This window comes from Diadema antillarum, unplaced genomic scaffold (genome assembly GCF_040938485.1).
Source record: "Diadema antillarum isolate AM-2024a unplaced genomic scaffold, OU_Dant_1.0 seq00000754_RagTag, whole genome shotgun sequence".
Taxonomy (NCBI): Eukaryota; Metazoa; Echinodermata; class Echinoidea; order Diadematoida; family Diadematidae; genus Diadema; species Diadema antillarum.
Window position 1 is genome coordinate 547,021 of NW_027271647.1, and position 20,339 is coordinate 567,359.

The following is a 20,339-nucleotide window of genomic DNA, read 5'->3' on the forward strand; positions in this document are numbered from 1 at the left end:
AATCTGAGGAAGGAAGAAAAAATATGCCACCATTTCCCTAAAGTTCTGGACTATTCTTTTTTTTTCAATTGAACAAATAACATATACATCAAACATTACAAGTACAAGAAATAAAAGGAAGTCATGTCAACATTATCAAAACAAAATGTGGTATGATCACTGCAACAAGTACTGTGCTGACAAACAATTTTGATATTCATAAGTCGATATCAATATAGAACAGCTGTCACAAAACTGCTCTGCTTCTGTGGAAACCACTCTGTCTGCGCATGTTTGCTTGCAAAACCATGGCAATATCAAAGAATGTATCCATCGGGCACAGGTTAGTACGTTAATGTGGCTTGCTCGAGTCAAGAGCCATCATGGCTACTACACTACAATATCTCATCATCAGTTTGAGAATTAAACTGTATTATAAAATGGGTTCAAGAATGTAGCCAATAGGAAGCGCTGAAATGAGTCACGTGTGCTTTGGTTATTCTAGTCCCATTGCACTGCGTGTTAAATCCTATTGCCAATCGTCTGTGTGCGCGGCGGCTCCTTTGAATTGCATGCATACAGTACGCGCTGTCAATCCTGTAAACAGCTTCTAGTTCGGGCTGCCGGCCGGCCGGCCTTTCTTCCCTTGTGCATGCATAACATGTGTGGGAACAGACGCGTACATGGAGTCACTTTGAAGGGCAAATCCAACGATTTAGCAGGTTAATTCTCACGCCGTTTTTAGAGTATGTTGTCTAAGTAGGCCTATATGAGGAGTCTATATCAAGTCTCTAAGGTAAAGGGTGCATATTCTACGTAAAATAAGTAAGTTTTCATGCGGGAACTTAAGTGTCCGGAAACCCAACCCCCCATCATACTTATACTGTATGGGCGGGATTTCCGAGTGCGATGTGCGTAAATGTTTGGGACGAACATCTTCGGACGTCGTGATCCACAAAGGTACGTGAAAAACGCTGAAAAATGCTGTTAGTTTTCGAATTTTCGACCCATTTTATAAATCAAATGATGTAGACAGGATTATTTCGTGGCGTTAGTGGAGGCGTATAGCTCACTCTCGGGTATTTACAATGTAGTGCAACATGCACGAGGCTTCGCCTCGTGCATGTTTCACAATTGTAAATACCCTCGAGTGCACTATACGCCTTCACTAACGCACTCTATCCTGTGCATCATTTGTATAATTAATATCTAACATATACTATGTTAAATAGCCGAGATCATTCATGCAACTGACTGACATATCTGAGGCAAATGAGTAAAAGTGTAAAAAAAAAAGTAACAACGTTCATTGTTTTCTTCACTTCTTTTTCCATGATATTATCTTCACATTTTTTATCAGGTAAAAAGGAAAAAACAAGAATGAAAAACAAAAACAAAACAAAAACACAAATAAAAACAACAACACAAGAATTGACATTGTAGCACGCATACGACTGTCCTACAGTACAAAAATTGTATATTGGCTTGGTCTGCCACAGGCCTCGAATTACCCGGGAGGCAAAAGGCAATTTGCCGCAATGCCCTATCTACTTGCAGCAATGCCTCTCTCAAAATTACCATGCTTACTGCAACTTTTCCTTGCTGCCCTTAAAAAATTTTGAGAGAGAGTGCCCCTAAAACCAAAAATTGCCTGTCCCTAAAACTGGCGAAATTCGAGGCCTGCTGCCAGCCTGGAAGCTGCTTGATAGAAAACCAGGAAGAGCGGCAAATTATGAAGGGATGCTGTCAGCAGTCACTTGGGATACAAACTCACTCAGGCCCAAATTCATGTAGGTGGTTTGAATTTATACCATGGTTTGAATTTAGACCATGGTTTAAATTTAGTCCATGGACTATGAAAATAAGTGTGAAATAGGACCTTTGACATGCATCAAAGCGCATTTGTTTCATACAATCTATCACGCATATTTACACAGAAGAAACTGTATTTAAACCATAGTCTAAATCTAAACAACTTTCACAAATTCAGACCCCAGAGATGAAGAAATTGGCCAACAGAAGTTTTTAAACATGAAATAATCAGGGATAATGATTCTTAGAAGTGTAGCACTACTATAATATGCAAATAGTCTACAAAATAACAATTTATTTGAGAAATTGACATAACTGATCAAGAAAGACCCTTTATATCTACCATGAGATTCACACAATTGGATCCTTGACTTGCAACCCCTGACCTCACACCCCATCAAAAAAAAAAAAAAAAAAAAAAAAAATGCTTACTGTTTACAATCACACATTTATACCATGTCTCATTCAAACACATACACATCTTGCTATTCAAAATTATTCAAGAAACAATAAATGATTACTATCAGATGAAGGCTCAGGATACTTTCTAACAGAGTTTTCTCCTTTTTTTTTCTTTTTTTTTGCAGAATTGTACTTCTAAGTTTTCAGTTCTTGCAAGGTTTTTTACCTCCGCCAAGGAAGGAGGTTATGCTTTCTTCAGCGTTTGTTTGTTTGTTTCTTTGTCCGTGCGAAAAATAACTCAAAAAGTAGCAAACGGATCTGGATAAAAGATTGAGATCGACACAAGTAGCAGATGAATAAATTTTGGTAGTGATCCTGGAATTTTTGTGGATTTAATGAAGGATTTTTTATATTTTGGTAGGTACGGTCAATGAACTTGGGAGTTCAAGCTGTGCATTTTTTTGGTGTTCATACGCACACTAAAGTGGCGCGCCGCACGGCTGAAGGTTGACAACGTAACAAAAGGCTTCTATATTGGGAAATTGGGCGACTTTCAGCATGCATACTGTACGTACCGGTAGAAATCTCACTGATCTCTATGCAAGAACAAGATCAATAGTGCGTAGTGTAACTGAACTGCTTGGCGGAGTGGAGTGCTTCTCTAGATTTTTCATGTTTTATGCACTAGGCTCCCGGAAGAGTGGATTCACAAACATATTTTTATACACTGTAAGAAATATGATGTCTTGCTGTCCTATTGGGAGACCATCAAAAGGCGCTAAATTTTTGTATGCCACAACACTTGGTCTTGACATGCTACGCTATTCAAATGGCAGACATGTGTTTAAACCATTAGTTCTTGACCTCAAACCATGTGGCCTCATAAGCTGCCCATGGCTGCTATGCTTTTGTGTGTGCAAGTAGTGTGTGTGTGTGTGTGTGTGTGTGTGTGTGTGTGTGTGTGTGTGTGTGTGTGTGTGTGTGTGTGTGAATGTTTCTGTGCTTTTGTTTGGACACATTTTTCTTCCCCCGACTACTGAGCAAGCTTTCACAGGACGAATAAATCTGAGTCCTCTAAAGTGATCAAGTGATTTGACATCCATTTCATACAGCTCATTACCATTATCACCACTATCATCACTACCATTCTCTCTTCTTTTTCTTTTCTTCTTTTTCTCCTTCTTCTAACCATTATCATTATCTCTATCACGATTATCACCACCACCATTATTATCACTATTACAATTATCACATTATCATTATTATTATTATCAGTAGTAGTAGTAGTAGTATCAGTATCAGAAGTAGTAGTAGTAGAAGTAGTAGTAGTAGTAGTAGTAGTAGTAGTAGTAGTAGAAGCAGTATCATTATCATCATAGTTTATTTTTTATAAGAATTAATCAATCGATATTATACTTGTATCATTACTGTTCCTATTTCTACAATTGTATATATGTACTGTCTATAGTGGCCACCAAAGGGAAATGACAAAAGTGGCCACTATAGACAGGTCGGTAGCCACTTTCAATTTCAACACTTGCATTGTATAATAGCATAGAATACAGCATGTTACTCTTTAAAAAAAATAAAAACAGCAAATGTGTTTGTATGAGCAGCTATAATATGTTTGTATGAGCAGCCATAATATGTTTGTATGAGCAGCTATAATATGGAGATGTTTTTTTTTTTTCTTTTTGAAGTTTATTTCATTTCAAATTTTCTTTTAGCCTGCTTCTGTAACATTTCGAGCCTGAGGAACTGGTTCATACTGGTTTTGCATGAATGGGTTCATGAGCGAGTTCAAGGGGATCGATAATGTGCAAAGCTGACGTAAACAACAAGCAATACCCAGACAAGCATCCTATTGTCCTTATTACGAGGGATTTCAACCATGAATTAGTCAGCATTTTGGTAAAATTCTAAGATGTCATTAGGAGGTATCTTTGCCTTTGTAGCATGCATTCAGGGCAGCATTACTGAAGCCTGGATCTATATAATCAAGTTAGTGGTAAGATGGCTTTTCATGGTGAAGAGCTGCATTTGTCAATCATGTCTGTGTGATTGTAACTAAGCTAGGACTTGGTAGAATTCACACAATGAACGAAAAAGCCAATGTATTCATGGCTGATTTAACAGTTCGGCTAAATTTTTGTGGCCGTTACATGCAGTTAGGGGCAAGTCCAAGATAAGGTCCCCTCAGAAGGCAAAATTTCATCTTTGCTCAATATTGACATGTTTGGTATCATTTTGAAGCTTATGAGTTGAAGTTTTGATTTCCATGGAGGAAAAAATTATATTATGTAAATTTATACAAATTTCAAGGGCTTCATTTGCATAAATGTGAAACACAGCGTTACGTATGGGACATTTATAAAAATTCATATTAATTCAAAGGAAAGCAAATGATATTTGATTAATATGTGGACATAAGAAGTTCATCAAATAGTTTAACTTAGTATGAAAATTTAGGGATTATGCAAATGATTATGCAAATTAGCTCGTGTCCTATCATGAGATGTCCCATACGTAACAAATTGAGGTCATTTTTTTAGGTTTTTTCTGAAATTGCTAAGGTTATATTAATGCCCTTTTGGAAAGTTCTAATTTATTGTTTAGAGAAATTAAATACCATAGAAAAAAGAAAAAACAGTAAAAGGAATATTTTTTATAAGGCATTGAAATAATGTTACGTATGGGACAAATGCGTTACGTATGGGACATCCTCATACATAATGCATGTGAATGCATGTAGCTAGCTGGGAAGGTCTCTCAGTACACAAATGGTCAATCATCCTGAAGAAAGCATCCCAACATTGTCGCTACTTTTTGAGTTATAGACACTTTAAACAATACATGTACTTGACTGAACAATTTTCAGAAAGGGGGAGGGGAAAATGGCAAAATACACAATGAAAAAACAGCATTAAAGGGATGGTATAGTTTTTTTGTAGAAATGGGGATTCAGTTTTCAACATTTAATGAGATGATTGGAAACCAATTATATGAATTACTAAAGAGCATACAATCCTAAGACTAGAGGAATTCAAAGTTTAGTGATGGAGATCCAATTTGAAATGGTTGTGATATAAATATTTAAAAAGAATATAAAGTAAAACGATTTTTTTTTTTTATTGCAAGTGATACACAAATTGTCCTTATTCAGGTTTCAATAACAGCCACGACAAAATTCATGGGTATACATACTGAGGTGTGACTCGAATCAATGTCCTGACTGCTAGACAGACATCATATATCTACTCGATCACTGGGGTTCCACGCAGCAGGTATTGCTTATTTATAAAAATTAATATTTCTTGTGTCAAGTTGTTTTTTATTGAAATGAAATGGCAAACTGCCCTTCATCAATGGAAGTACACACTTTAAACTATTCATTTTTTCAGTAGTAACTATCCTGATAAAAATAGGGCATACCCCATACTCAGGTTGGTCATGAAAATATAGAATATGATTAAATATGATTATGATGGTAAATATTTGGGGAACATTGTTCCCTCGTCAATCTGGATCAGTATTTGAGTAGTTTCAACTGATTCCATTTCAATAATTATGCAAAAATTTGTTTATGGGTATTTTGCAAAATTATTTTGCAAAATACCCATACATTGTAAGTGTCTCTCCACACACTAAACGAATGGGGGACAAAGGGCATGCATACTCAGGTTGGTCATAAAAATATAAAAATATGATTGAATATGATTAGGATGGTGAATATTTGGGGAATATTGTTTCCTTGACAATCTGGATCAGTATTTGAGTAGTTTCAACTGATTTTACTTCGATAATTATGCAAAATACCCATAAACATGGTTCTTCACACACTAAATGAATGGGGGACAAACTGTCCCATACGTAACTGTCCCATACGTAACACGTCATGTCTGTCTTTAATTAGAACCTGTAATTAGAGCTTTTTACCTAATGACACGAAACTTACCTATGATAATCTTGAGTGTTGTGACTTTCATCACAGTGAGTTACAAGTTGTAGAATGAAATACTTTCAGAGAGTTTTGAGGTTGAAAAAAATGTTCAAAAAAACAAAATTTTTCTGGTCCCATACGTAACGGCACATATTTTCTCTTCTAGAATATAATTGTGAAGGTCATTTTTCTCCATTTTTTGCATGATTATACTACTCCTAGATATCAATCACCATGATAAAGTTTGATATGATCAAAAGCCATTAACACTATTTTTCAGGTCATAAAAGTCTCTGAATGTCCCATACGTAACGCGCGTGTTATCTTGGACTTGCCCTTAGATATTCCCCACAGGATGCAAAATAAGTGGCCGCTGGCCGCGTTAGGCCGGTAACCGCTATATAAAGGGTCTATAAGACAGCAATTTCATGCGGAAGATCTTTCAGTGAAGATCTTTCAGTCGCTATTATAGACAGGTTTGACTGTATAATAGTACCAATGCTGTTTAAAGGGAACGTAAACCCAAAGAGCAATGTGGATTGAGTGAAAGCAGTAGTAGAACACATCAGTGAAAGTTTGAAGAAAATTGGGCAATCGATGCAAAAGTTATGAATTTTTAAAGTTTTGGTGTTGAAACTGCTGGGTAAGGAGACTACTAGAGGTTATGATGTATGAGTAGACTACAATATAGAGAAAGTATCAAGTGAATTCAATAAAAATTCCTTTTTCATGAAAATTATGTATTCCATCAACTCGATACTGACATATGTTAGGGGTAGCACTTATTCCCCCTGCTTCTTTGTAAGAGCGGCTAGTCAAGTACTCATTTTGCTAGAAAAGTGAATTTTTGTGGAATTCCTTTAAATATTTTCTTTATATTTTGTCCACTCATACGTCATAACCTCTAGTAGTCTCCTCATCCATCGGTTCCAACACCAAAATTTTAAAAATTCATAACTTTTGCATCGATAGTCCGATTTTCCTCAAACTTTCACTGATGTGTTCTACTAATGTTACTACTTTTACTTGATGCACATTGCTCTTTGGGTTTGTGTTCCCTTGAACAGTACTATGGTAATAAAATGACAGATGCAGAAATATGAAATAAACTCACTTGTATACAGGCAGCATGATGGGCAGTGGGTAGGACAAATGTGGTGCAATGTCCAGGAGATTGGCTCTTTCATGTAATGCCTCCTTCACCAACTTGTACTGCAAAGCAAGAGGGGTGTGGAAAATGGTAACTTCATACAGGCAGATGCGCATACAGGATGCAAGCAAAATGACCTGGTTACAAACAAGTAGGTATGCAGAGACACAAACAGACACAAAGACACAGACACACAGAAAACAGACACACATGCACAAAAGACTTGCTGTATTTCAGTGCCCTAAAGACAGCCAATCCCTTTTGCATGCAAATTTTTGAAAAATTGATGAGAACACTTAGGTATTGAAGAAAACACTATTTGGAAACCTCCTGTAAATTTTGAACTCAAGAGGGTCTTTATTTGTTTAGTTAAATTGACCGTTAAGATTTGAATAATTTTTGCGAACTTCGCGAAAATTACAAATCTAAATACTAGTCTAGTTTTACAGACCTGTGTGATGCACTTAGTTGTACATGTAGTTCATGTAAGTGGTGTGTTGTTATTTGCCACTGATATAATGATAACAAAGTAAGAGAAGCTAGTGAATTCTTCTTTTCTGACAGCTTTAACATGCATATAAATCTGTTGTTCGAAGTATAAGTATCATATTACAACCACAGGAGGATTAATGTATGCAGCACTGCCTAGTACACAGAATACGTTACCGTGAGCGTTTGGTGCATTATTTGAATTTTAATGGCTAACAACCTTCAAATATCACAGAAATGTTAAAGATTTACAATAGTCTTGTCATTCTGGTGGAATATATCACGTTCTGTGCTATTTGGGAAGGAATGCAAAAGGGAAGGGCCATCTTTAACCTGTTCCACCTCAGAATGTGAAGTCTACACAGAATTCGTACAGGACACCTTAGTTTCCAACCACCAAAGGAGTTTAAGATACAGTAACTTTAGATACATGTTACCAACTCAGACATACTGTAAATGCAGAGATTTTTGCGTACATTAATTTTTCGCATATTTCATACTTCTTTTGGCTAGCGCGAATTTTGAAACCTGGGAAAGTATCTTAACAATTTTTTTTGCACATTTTGAACAGGTCGAATCATAGGCTTTCATCAGTGGTGCTACCCTGGTACAAGTGGGTGTGTGTGTGCCCTACGGGTATTCATTAGAGAGCACATGAAATGGAATCAGTGTGTGACAACATTTGATTACTGATAGGAGGAGTACCAGTAGAAATAGAATGAACATTAGATCAATGAAGCAACATTGCTACGGGTAAAGCTGTATTGATACCACCATGGATTCACAGAACTAAGTCACTGACTTTAGCCAAAGAAACAAAACGTATTTGTAAACGTATCATTTCACATTACACTGAACATAAAATTTGTTTCTTTTTTCATCTGTCTGTGATCGCTAATCTATTCATTCAGTCACTTACTTAACATTTCAGTGATTCATTCATTCATTTCCTGGTTTCATCTTTCAATTTCATTTCCAGGGAACATCATATAAGATTTCATGACACAACAATGGTGGATCCTGAGGGGGGCGCACCGGGCGTGCGCCCCCTCTTTTTTGTGTGTGTGTAAAAACAAAAGAAATAAAAAGAAAAAAGGGGGGCATGCGCCCCTCCTTTAATATTGTACAGGTGCCTCCCCTTTACAGAATTCCTGGATCCGCCCCTGCACAGCTTTACGAGTACACAAGTCAAGATGACAACACGCAATAACCAATACCTGAATATCATTGTATGAAAAGCAGAATATGTACGTATACATACACACGCTCATATGTATACACATACTGTAAAACATGATAATTTGAGCCGTTGGCCTTTTTTGCTGCGTGAAATTTTTGCGAGTTGCCTCTAACATACAATGGATATAGTGTAGACAAGAACTTTCGCGTGCATTTTAATTTTGCGAAATCTTGGCTCTCGTGAAATTTGCACAATTAGAATGCACGCAAACATTCCTTGTTTTACAGTATACATTACACATACCCGGTACATACAAAAGTTGTACATACACATACAGTACATGTATATACTGGCATACAGCCAGACAGAAAGGCAGGCATATTTGACGTACATTTGAAATATATCTAAAATCATAACACAAATGAAAACTAAAAAAAAAAAAAACAACTAGAAATGTCGCTATGGCGACTGATGCCTCCCCCATAATGCACGATTCTCCTAATAGGTGTATAGTACAATGTCTTCACAATGGGTGATGACAGTTTCACATAATTGGCAAAATATTGAAATGACAGGTTTGTCAGAAATATCTTAAATGTTCACTTTCCTTGAACTGGGTTTGCTATAATTGTCTAAGAGTGCAGGTACAGCTGTACACATATTTGGGGAATTGAGGATTTTTACTTGACTTCTGACCGACCCTTTTATAAGTTTGGGCATTGAGTAATTCTCAAGGTATGAAGAAAGAGTGTAATTACAGTACAAAATAGGTTTTTTTTTGCATTTAAACCTGGCCTTTGACCCTTAACCTTTGACCTTCTGGCTGGAAATTTCCCCAGAGAATCTCCATTAGGTAATACATGTATTAAGTTTTAAAACTAATAATGCAAGAATTGCATATACTAGTATATGAGGGAAATAGTAAAATTTTGAGGAGTTGATCTTGACCTTTGACCCCCTGACTATTGACCCATGACCCCTAGATTCCCTCCAGAGATAATCCCTGCCAGTCAGTACATGCGTACGTACCAAGTTCCATGAAAATACATTGAACCATTTGCGAGAAAAGTGAAATTGTAACATTTTCATCTATACCTTTGACCTTTTGAACTTTGACCTTATACCATGAAACTCTCTCTGGAGAATCTTTACGCAGTAGTACATGTCTCCACTAAGTTTCAAGAAAATACCTTTGGGCATTGCATAGATATGGGGGAAATAGCAACATTTTTAACATTTGACCTTGACCTTTTGACCTTTGACCTCTTGCCAATGTCACCAAAATCTACTCAACTAATTGCCCCATCATACATCATCCTTGGACTAAGTTTGGTGAAAGCTGCTTCGTCCAGTTTTGAGTTATCACGTAAACAGATAAATTTTAGGATTTGACCTTGATCTTTGACCTTTGACCTCTGTCCGATTTGACTAAAATACTAATCAAGTAATTGTCCCATCATACATCATCCTTGTACAAAGTTTGGTGAAATTTGCTCGATCCAGTCTTGAGTTATTGCGTAAACAAATACAATTTTATGATTTGACCTTGACCTTTGACCTTTGGCCGATTTCACCCAAAATCTGATCAAGTAATTGCACCATCATACTCTATACTCGGACCAAGTTTGGTAAAATTTAAGTCAATATTACTCAAGTTATCGCGTAAACAAATGCGGACAGACGTACGTACGGACGTACGGATGGACAGACGGACAACCTGAAAACATAATGCCTCCGCCACCACTTCGTGGCGGAGGCAAAAAAAAAAGACATATGTATACTGAGCTTGTCGTGTATCGTCACACCACAGAACACAAAGACACAGCCTCCATTGTTGCAGTTATTGTCAAGGCTCACCTGATCATAGTCAAGTCCTAGAATGGCCTTCTGGAGATAACGCACTCCACCATGAATGAGCTTGGTGCTCCGGCTGCTCGTTCCGCTTGAGATGTCATACTTCTCTACCAGTGCTGTCTTCAGACCTGCACAGAAAAAAAGAGAAAAACAGGCATGATTTTTTTGTTGTTGTTGTTGTTTTGTTTTTTTCTTGGGGGGGGGGGGAAGGTCTTTTTTTGCCAAAAATTGCAACACTTGAGATACAATGACAAGAATGTGAATTATGGCAAAGTTTTGCCTTTGTTAGCATTCAAGTATGTCTCAATGTAAAAGAGGTTTCAAGATGCATAACTTGATTATGCATCTGTCTGACTGGTCTGGCTGAGGTGATTTCCCAGAGTATTGAGTTGTTTTGGAGCATTTAGAAATCAAAGGTGTAAAATCATTTTGATCATAGCACAGGACTTTTATTCTGGAAGCGCCCTTCCCATCGAGTAGTAGGCTGGTAAAATGCTGCATGATGATCGATTGTGGCTCTAGCAATCACATTTTCCAACAAGCTGCATGCAATTCAGTGGATGCTGTTGTAGACCTATTTGTTGATTATAAAAAACTGATAATCAATCATAGAAAATTCCGCAGCAGCATCATGTAAGCTCTGAGATTCTAGTACTTCCACAGAACCTCTTCATGGTTACCCAATTGAAATTGTGTTATTACAGCATTATTTCCCACATTTGTATCTGTGTACATTTTAGAGCAAAAATCAACAGTTCAGCATGCATAAGAGAACTGTAATTTCACTTTAAACATTGTAAGTCATTAATCCTAGATATTGTGCATCTCATGAATGATTTATGAGTAGAAGGGAACTTGCAAAGTAGTTTCTATCTCAGATAATACAGATGATATTAAGATACCATGAGTGTGAAAACAAAAATTCACCTGTAATAGTTGGTTTTTACTTTAGTTTGTTGCTTGCTCTACATTTGTGAACAAGAAACCCTGAATGACTCCTTCAAGCACTGGGATTATATCTTCTTGTTTTGACAAAGGTTGTGCTGCTGTTGAATGCAAGGTGACTGCTTTTTATGTGCAGTCTTGTAGAAATCACAAAAGCTTGAAAAACAAGGCCTCTATTCTTGAAGTCGTGACAAAATATATATATTCCATGCCACAAGGCCAGTGATATTATAAAATATGGCTGTACATCTGAACGACAAACACGACTATTTGCTCCTTCGTGCAAAGCACACATCTTCTTAAACCCTTGAATTTTAATGTTATCAAGAATAATATGTTTTATAACCGGGCCTTCTTAGCCATGGAAATTTCACATGGTATCTAAATGAGGTATATAAAAAAATATAAGGAGGAATAAAATGCTTGTCCTGATTACAATCAAATCAACATGCAAAAAGTACACACATATAGACACACACACGTCCATCAAAGGAATGCTAAATCTATAGATGGTTAATTTGCTCTTGTTTCCAAATTTGATTGTCAAGCTATCACATCTGGAAAATTGGCTGTCCCACAAAAAAAGATTACAAATGAAAGAAAAGGAGAAATATTTAAAGAGAAGCACCTGCAGTACCATTTCAGGCCAAGACAGTTGATATTTTAACAGGGGGGCTGCAATTTTGTAATGGTTTAACGAAGGGCCAGGCAAGCAAAAACAAATCCAATGCTGTTCATATTACTACATGGCCAGAACCTAAACGTAAAGGAAGGCTCTTAAAGGGGCATAGTCCTGGTAGTGTAGAGGGCACTGTTGATGATACTGCCGATCACCATTAGCATTGATACGAAGATTGCCGAAGTTGAGCTGTCATCAAGAGTAAAGCGCGTAGGTGTTGCTAGGTAACATTGCCTTCGTTGGCTTCTCTGCGCATCACGCAATCTCTAGTAATGCCAGGGTGCGTGCATACATGTATGTGCTTCTTAGCATGACATACAATGTTGTAACAAAAGAAGTTTGCTAAAGCTGTCATCCCCCTCAGCCTACTCATGAGCCAAACTGTGATCGGACCACTGACTTCAGTGGATGGGACTTCTTCGGACTCGGGGAAATGGGTCAAAGCGTATTAAAAGCGCTAAAGAGGAGTCGATAGTGTAGGTCTCTATAGGAAACTTGCGCCGTGCGCCCGTATACGCATTCGACTAAACCATCGGGACCATGTGCCTTTAGCATTACACGAGGACTGACATCTGGAAAATGTAATACTTTTGCACACAATACAACTACATGGCCGAGGCATTGACGCACAAAGCACATGTAATTATTCCCATAAAATGGTTCTACAAAAGGCAAGACTGTCAACTTCTGCAGATCAAAAAACATACTCATGCACAGTAACAACCCCCCCCCCCCCCAATAAAAAACAAACAAAAACAAAGTAGAAAATAAACAAGCAAACAAAACCAAATCTGGGAGACATGATCATATTCTGTTTTGAATAAAGGGATAGATTGCACATACTATAAACAATGCTGAAAATCAAATTAAAGCAAAAAACTTAACTTTTTACAATTTTTAGGAGAAAATGCATACTAGATATATTATACATTAAAAAACAATAGCGGGAAGCTCTAAAAAGGACTGACAAGTGAATAGGAGGAGCCCTTTCTACATTTCGCTACATGACAGAGAGTAAATGTTCACGAGGGCCATTGCTGAGATGAATGTCTACACCACTACAAGCAATGAATAAAGCACTCGTAGAGCGCAGACCTCCGCCACACAGTTTATTTGCACCCATTAATTATTATGCACGCTGAAAATTGCCCAATTTCCCAATAAAGACGCCTTTTGTTTACGTCATCTGCTTCCAGCTACGCAGTGCCTCGCCAAAGCAGAGCACAAGCTTTAGAGCACGTATGCAGACCTCAAAAACGCGCAGCTTGAGGTTCAAAGAACACTGACGCTATCAGCAAAAAAGATCAAAAATCCATAAAAATTCCCAGATCACTACCAAAATTGAATCATCTGTTCCTTGTGTCATCAATTTTTCCTGCAAGTTTCACTCAAATCTGTTTGCAACTTTTTGAGTGATTTTGCTACAAGACAAACCGACGGCGATGATCACTTAACCCCCTCCTTCCTTGACGGAGGTAATAATGTCTGTGCAGACTCTTTATTCCACATCAAGTCACTCACCTCTACTGACGGCATCAAGGGCTACTCCACACCCCGTGGCCCCACCCCCTATCACCAGGACGTCGTACTCGTGAGTGCTCTGTAGTGACTGCACCTGCTGTTCCCTCGTCGGGAGGGAGGAGATGTAGTGGACGTTGCGTAGCTCTGCCGCCACCACTTGGGCTTGGCGATTCTGTCAGTCACAGATTTGACCAAAAAAAATTAAAAAATAAATGTGTCACAAACTTCTCTTAGGTCTGCTTTAGACATGGGCAAGTCCAAGATAACGCGCACGTTACGTATGGGACATTCAGAGACTTTTATGACCTGAAAAATAGTGTTAATGGCCTCTGATCATATTGAACTTCATCATGGTGATTGATATCAAGGAGAAGTATAATCATGTAAAAAATTGAGAAAAATGACCCTGACAATTATATTCTAGAAGAGAAAATATGTGCCGTTACGTATGGGACCAGAAAAATTTTGTTTTTTTGAACATTTTTTTCAACCTCAAAACTCTCTGAAAGTATATCATTCTACAACTTGTAACTCACTGTGATCAAAGTCACAACACTCAAGATTATCACAGGTAAGTTTCATGTCATTAGGCAAAAAGCTCTAATTGCAGGTTCTAATTAAAGACAGACATGACGTGTTACGTATGGGACAGTTACGTATGGGACAGTTTGTCCCCCATTCATTTAGTGTGTGAAGAACCATGTTTACGGGTATTTTGCATAATTATTGAAGTAGAATCAGTTGAAACTACTCAAATACTGATCCAGATTGTCAAGGAAACAATATTCTACAAATATTCACCATCATAATCATATTCAATCATATTTTTATATTTTTATGACCAACCTGGGTATGCATGTTCTTTGTCTCCCATTCGTTTAGTGTGTGGAAAAGCATGTTTATGGGTATTTTGCAAAATAATTTTACAAAATACCCATAAACAAATTTTTGCATAATTATTGAGGTGGAATCCGTTGAAATTACTCAAATACCGATCCAGATTGACAAGGGAACAATATTCCCCGATATTTACCATCATAATCACATTCAATCATATTCTATATTTTTCATGAATAACCTGAGTATGTATGCCCTATTTTTATCAGGATAGTTACTACTGAAAAATTGAATACCTGGTAGTTTAAAGTGTTTGCTTCCATTGATGAAGGGCAGTTTGCCATTAAGTTTCAATAAAAAACAACTTGACACAAGAAATATTAAGTTTAATAAATAAGCAATACCTGCTGCGTGGAACCCCAGTAATCGAGTAGATATATGATGTCTGTCTAGCAGTCAGGTCATTGATTCGAGTCACACCTCAGTATGTATACCCATAAATTTTGTTGTGGCTACTACTGAAAACTGAATAAGGACAATTTGTGTATCACTTGCAATTAAAAAAAAAAAATCATTTTACTTTTTATTTTTTTTCTATATAATCACAACCATTTCAAATTGGATCTCCATCACATAAACTTTGAATTCTGCTAGTCTTAGGATTTTATGCTCTTAAGTAATTCATATAATTGGTTTCCAATCATCTCATTAAATGTTGAAAACTGAATCCCACTTCTACAAAAAAAACTATACCATCCCTTTAATGCTGATTTTTCATTGTGTATTTTGCCATTTTCCCCTCCCCCTTTTTGAAAATTGTTCAGTCAAGTTCATGTATTGTTTCAAGTGTCTATAACTCAAAAAGTAGCTAGAATGTTGGGATGCTTTCTTCAGGATGATTGACCATTTGTGTACTGAGAGACCTTCCCAGCTAGCTACATGCATTCACATGCAATATGTATGAGGATGTCCCATACGTAACGCATTTGTCCCATACGTAACATTATTTCAATGCCTAATAAAAAAATGTTTCTTTTACTTTTTTTCTTTTTTCTCTGGTATTTAATTTCTCTAAACAATACATTAGAACTTTCCAAAAGGGCATTAAAATAACCTTAGCAATTTCAGAAAAAACCTAAAAAAATGACCTCATTTTGTTACGTATGGGACATCTCATGATAGGACACGAGCTAATTTGCATAATCATTTGCATAATCCCTAAATTTTCATACCAAGTTAAACTATGTGATCAACTTCTTATGTCCACATATTAATCAAATATTATTTGCTTTCCTTTGAATTAATATGAATTTTTATAAATGTCCCATACGTAACGCTGTGTTTCACAAATATGCAAATGAAGCCCTTGAAATTTGCATAGATTTACATAATATCATTTTTCCCTCCACGGAAATCAAAACTTCAACTCATAAGCTTCAAAATGATACCAAACATGTCAATATTGAGCAAAGATGAAATTTTGCCTTCTGAGGGGACCTTATCTTGGACTTGCCCACATACAGATGCAGCACTGGATTGGATTTGGATTTATTTACTCAATACTTCATAAAAACCATACAAACAAACAGAGAAAATACACAACATATAAGTACAAATGCATTACATTCAAATTCATGTCGTCAAGTGTGTACATATTAAAAGTAACTGACATGTCTGCAACGTATATAAAATATAAACATTAACATAAAAATTATGAAGCATTAGGAGCATAGTTGCAATGTGAACTGCAAATATCAGGAAGCCCTTTACCTACAGTTTGTTCTAAAAAAAAAGTAAATAAAAACATACATCTATTCAGTCTAGTATAGTTACAAGAAGTGGACAACGTTTTGAAAATTCTTAGTAAATTTCTAGCTGCAAACATAAGCCAAGAAGTTTGGCTCCAGGTGTCTTTTCACAAAGTAAAATCATTGTTAAAGTGGACATTTTCATGACCAGAAAGTAGCACAAAAATAAAAGCACACAAATACTTTTGCTTGCTATATGTACCACCACTTATGTCTTGATACTGTGGAATCAAAAACACACAAAATTCATCTTACCTAGCCGAGCACGAAAATACATGTATTCACTATTCCAGTATATAGAGTTTAATTGCAAAATGGGTTGAGCACAATTTTTAAACATTTTAAAATAAGTCAAGCAGCATTAATCACAAATATCTCAAATTAACATGAACGGAGTTAACTCATTTTGTATTCAAACTCTTCAAATGCATCTCAACTGACAGAGCGACTCCTTACCTGGGCCAATTTCTTCTGATTGCTCCGGGAGACAATATAGCCTGCAGTGACTGCTCCGGCCCCTAGAAGGGCGCCCCCTACCAAGAGCCGCTTCAACCGATGGCTAAGCACCATGCTTACTCCCTAAACCCACTGTCGAGGAGGAACAAAATAAAGAGGAAGAGATCAGAATAAGAATAGAAACAGGACACCCTTGAATAGCCCTGCAGAAATGTTTCTGAACTGTAAAATAGGTACATGTTGTACCTTAAAATCCCAAAGTGTCATACAGGTTCCAATTAACTTTCCATTTGCAGAACAACGAGGTACTGTGCACAACATGACTTTGCTTTGTTAAGTAGATCGCCCCATCATCAGGCATTTTTGGGTTTAGGAAAAATGTGGCCTGGAGAGTTGACCGATTTTGAGATTATCATTTTCTTGCTATAACATGTTGTATTGTATTCAACCCCAGTTCAAGTTGTTCATAGATAGTAGAAGGTAAGAGAGTTGTCATATTCCATCCAAAAGGTCAAAAAATTAATTCCAGCTTAGGCCTAGTTCATATCCAGCAGAGAGAAACACGGAAACAGAGTGTGTAAAATTGACCCAGTTAGAGTACATCTGTGACTGTGTGCTAGACTAGATTTTATTTGCTCCAGAAATTCTAGATACCGGTACATGCTGAAACTTCTCTTTTTTACCAAGACGTCTACACTACTACAACTACGGGTAGCTACTGTCAACCACAGCGATTGATACAGATACCATTAGTTACTACAGTGTACAGTAAAATACGGTATCCCATTAGCAGCAGGCTTTGTACAGGGTGCCTATTTCTATTTGCAGCAAGGGTCATTTCATTCATTGATGAAAAGGCGCAATCAAGTGCTAGGTGTAACTTCCCTCAATACTTGCGAGTAACTCCTGCTTGTGTTCTACTGTGGGACTAAGCACACATGATGTTCATTTATCCTAGTATTAGCTGTTTTATTGATGAATGAAAGTGCCCCTGCCAGAATTAGGCAACCTGCCACAAACTGGGTTGAATACTCCAGTGCAGTGATACTTCAGATGCAACGGTTAGAGTCTATCTAGGCTAAATAATCACTCATTGTTACACACAGCTTTCTATTTTGTTTAAAGGGACTGCACAGTATTGGTTGAGGTGGGCATTCATGTTTTGAACATTCCTAAGTGAGATAATGAGAAACCTCTTATGAAATATGAAAGAGCATATAATTTTAAGAAGGATTTAATGTTTATTCGATGAAAATTGGTTTTCAAGTGGCGGAGTAACATTAAAAAAAAGTGATAATAAAAGGCGACAGGCCACGCCTTTAATTACCGGTACTAATATTAGGATCTCTTTGTTTCACTTTGTTTTGGGATATCTCAGCCATTTCAAAACCGATTTTCATCAAACTTTTTATACCCCTTACAATTGCATGCTCTTTGACATCTCATAATGATAGAGTGGTTTCAGAGTATCTCGCAAAACGTTAAAAGCTAAATCCTCACCTCAAGTTCAACCAGAACTGTTTACTACCCAGTACCGGTACTTACCCTTTTTGGTTAACTGACATGCACACCAGTATAAGCTACCCCGGTTTGTTTGTTTTTTTTTAGTTTTTTTTTTGTGTGTGTGTGTGTGTGTGTGTGTGTAAACAACACATCTCACAAAGTGTAGCATTGTTCAGCCTTCTGCTGAGACCGTGAACTACTCTAACAACCTTGTGTTGCAACACTATCAAGGCGGTACCCTTCACAGTCCCGTTCATTAACTTCCGCGTCTCGCACTGTATTGTGGTCAGAGTGCAGAGTGGCATGGCATGTGAACATGATCTAGAAAGTAGAACTGCAACTCGAGATTAACAGAATATCTCCATTTACGCATCCTCTAGATAATGCCTACACTCATTTACTAACTGATTTAAGGATAAAGACTGTGAGGAACAAAGATGTATGCGTTGCATCATTCCGTATTCAAATGCAAAAGTTGCCCCAGAATGGCAGAATATTGAGTCCATGCCACGCCGGATGGACCATAGGTCTACTAACGTTAGGAATCGCCTGGCTGGAGCGGTCGATTTAATCGAACCCAACGCAACCCGGTGTTTGGCAGCAGCAGCAGCACCTAAATTTGCATATTTGTCAAGTACATGCTATACTAAACACAACGTATTTAATAGTACATAATGATCAGAACGGAAAAAAGAAGCAAATGTTATAATACACCAGTTATACGTGTTTTAAGAACCTAGTTTCTACATATTTACTTACGATGTTCGTCGAAAATACATTTGGCCTGGGAGAGACCGGCGGCCATCACTCTCATCAGCTGTCTTATTACATCACCGGCCGACCGACCCATACCAACACCGCGGCACCGCGCAGCTGCAGTGGTCCAGCGCCACTCACGACGAAAGCGAATGATCAGCTAGTAGGCTGTGTTTTTCTGTTTTTTACGGTCCACCGTCCACACTGTGCATGGGCCATGAGAAGGCACACCTTTCAAAACGTGATATACATTTGATAAACTTAGTCTGTGTTCTAGACATTATATCGGAAAATTCGCTTAATTTGTTATCGATGATCACTAGTACCGGTTCTCGGTATGTTGATTACAAATGAATTCAAATTAACTATTCTTCTTTTTATAGTAACTTATGTCATAATGTTCATTACTTTCATTATCTGAATGTAGTTAATTAATTTTTGCAACTTTTCTGATTATAATCATCATTATTCATCATTCGACCTACCTCATTATTGTTATAATTATAATTATAATTGTGATAATCATAATAATAATAATAATAATAATAATAATAATAATAATAATAATAATAATAATATGAGTAATAATAGTAACAATAATAATTATTATTATTATCATCATTATCATCATCATCATCATCATCATCATCATATATACCATCATTATAATTTTCTTCCTTTATCAATACCGACATCATTATCTTCATCTTTTCATCTGTTTTACTGTTATAATAATCATTATACTCAATTGTAATGTAAAATGGAATAAAAAATAATTCTTATGTAAGGTAATACTGAATTTATGGTGTCACAGTCTTTTGTAATAGCCATATGAACCAGTTGAGGATTGTTATCATAGTATATGTCATTATTCAATTCAATTCAATCATAGTTTATTTCCAATCAACGAAAATCAAAAACATAGTACAATGTATACATGTCATTAAATGATATTGTTCAAACGCTTGCAAAAGATTCATGTAATATACGAGACAAATTATAGAACAACATATATGTACAATAATAAA

General features: G+C 36.8%; 1 protein-coding gene across 1 annotated transcript in view; it reads right to left on the minus strand.

Moving 5' to 3' along the window:
• Positions 1-19,401, minus strand: part of LOC139738565 (glycerol-3-phosphate dehydrogenase, mitochondrial-like) — a 38,537-nt gene extending 19,136 nt beyond the window's left edge. The window contains exons 1-5 of the mRNA XM_071649186.1: positions 19,315-19,401; positions 17,053-17,184; positions 13,952-14,123; positions 10,810-10,934; positions 7,248-7,345 (exon numbers count right to left, since the gene is read on the minus strand). Coding sequence (XP_071505287.1) covers positions 7,248-7,345; positions 10,810-10,934; positions 13,952-14,123; positions 17,053-17,166 — 509 coding nt within the window. The 5' untranslated portion in view covers positions 17,167-17,184; positions 19,315-19,401. The remainder of the gene's footprint in view (positions 1-7,247; positions 7,346-10,809; positions 10,935-13,951; positions 14,124-17,052; positions 17,185-19,314) is intronic.
• Between the last annotated feature and the right edge of the window lie 938 nt (positions 19,402-20,339).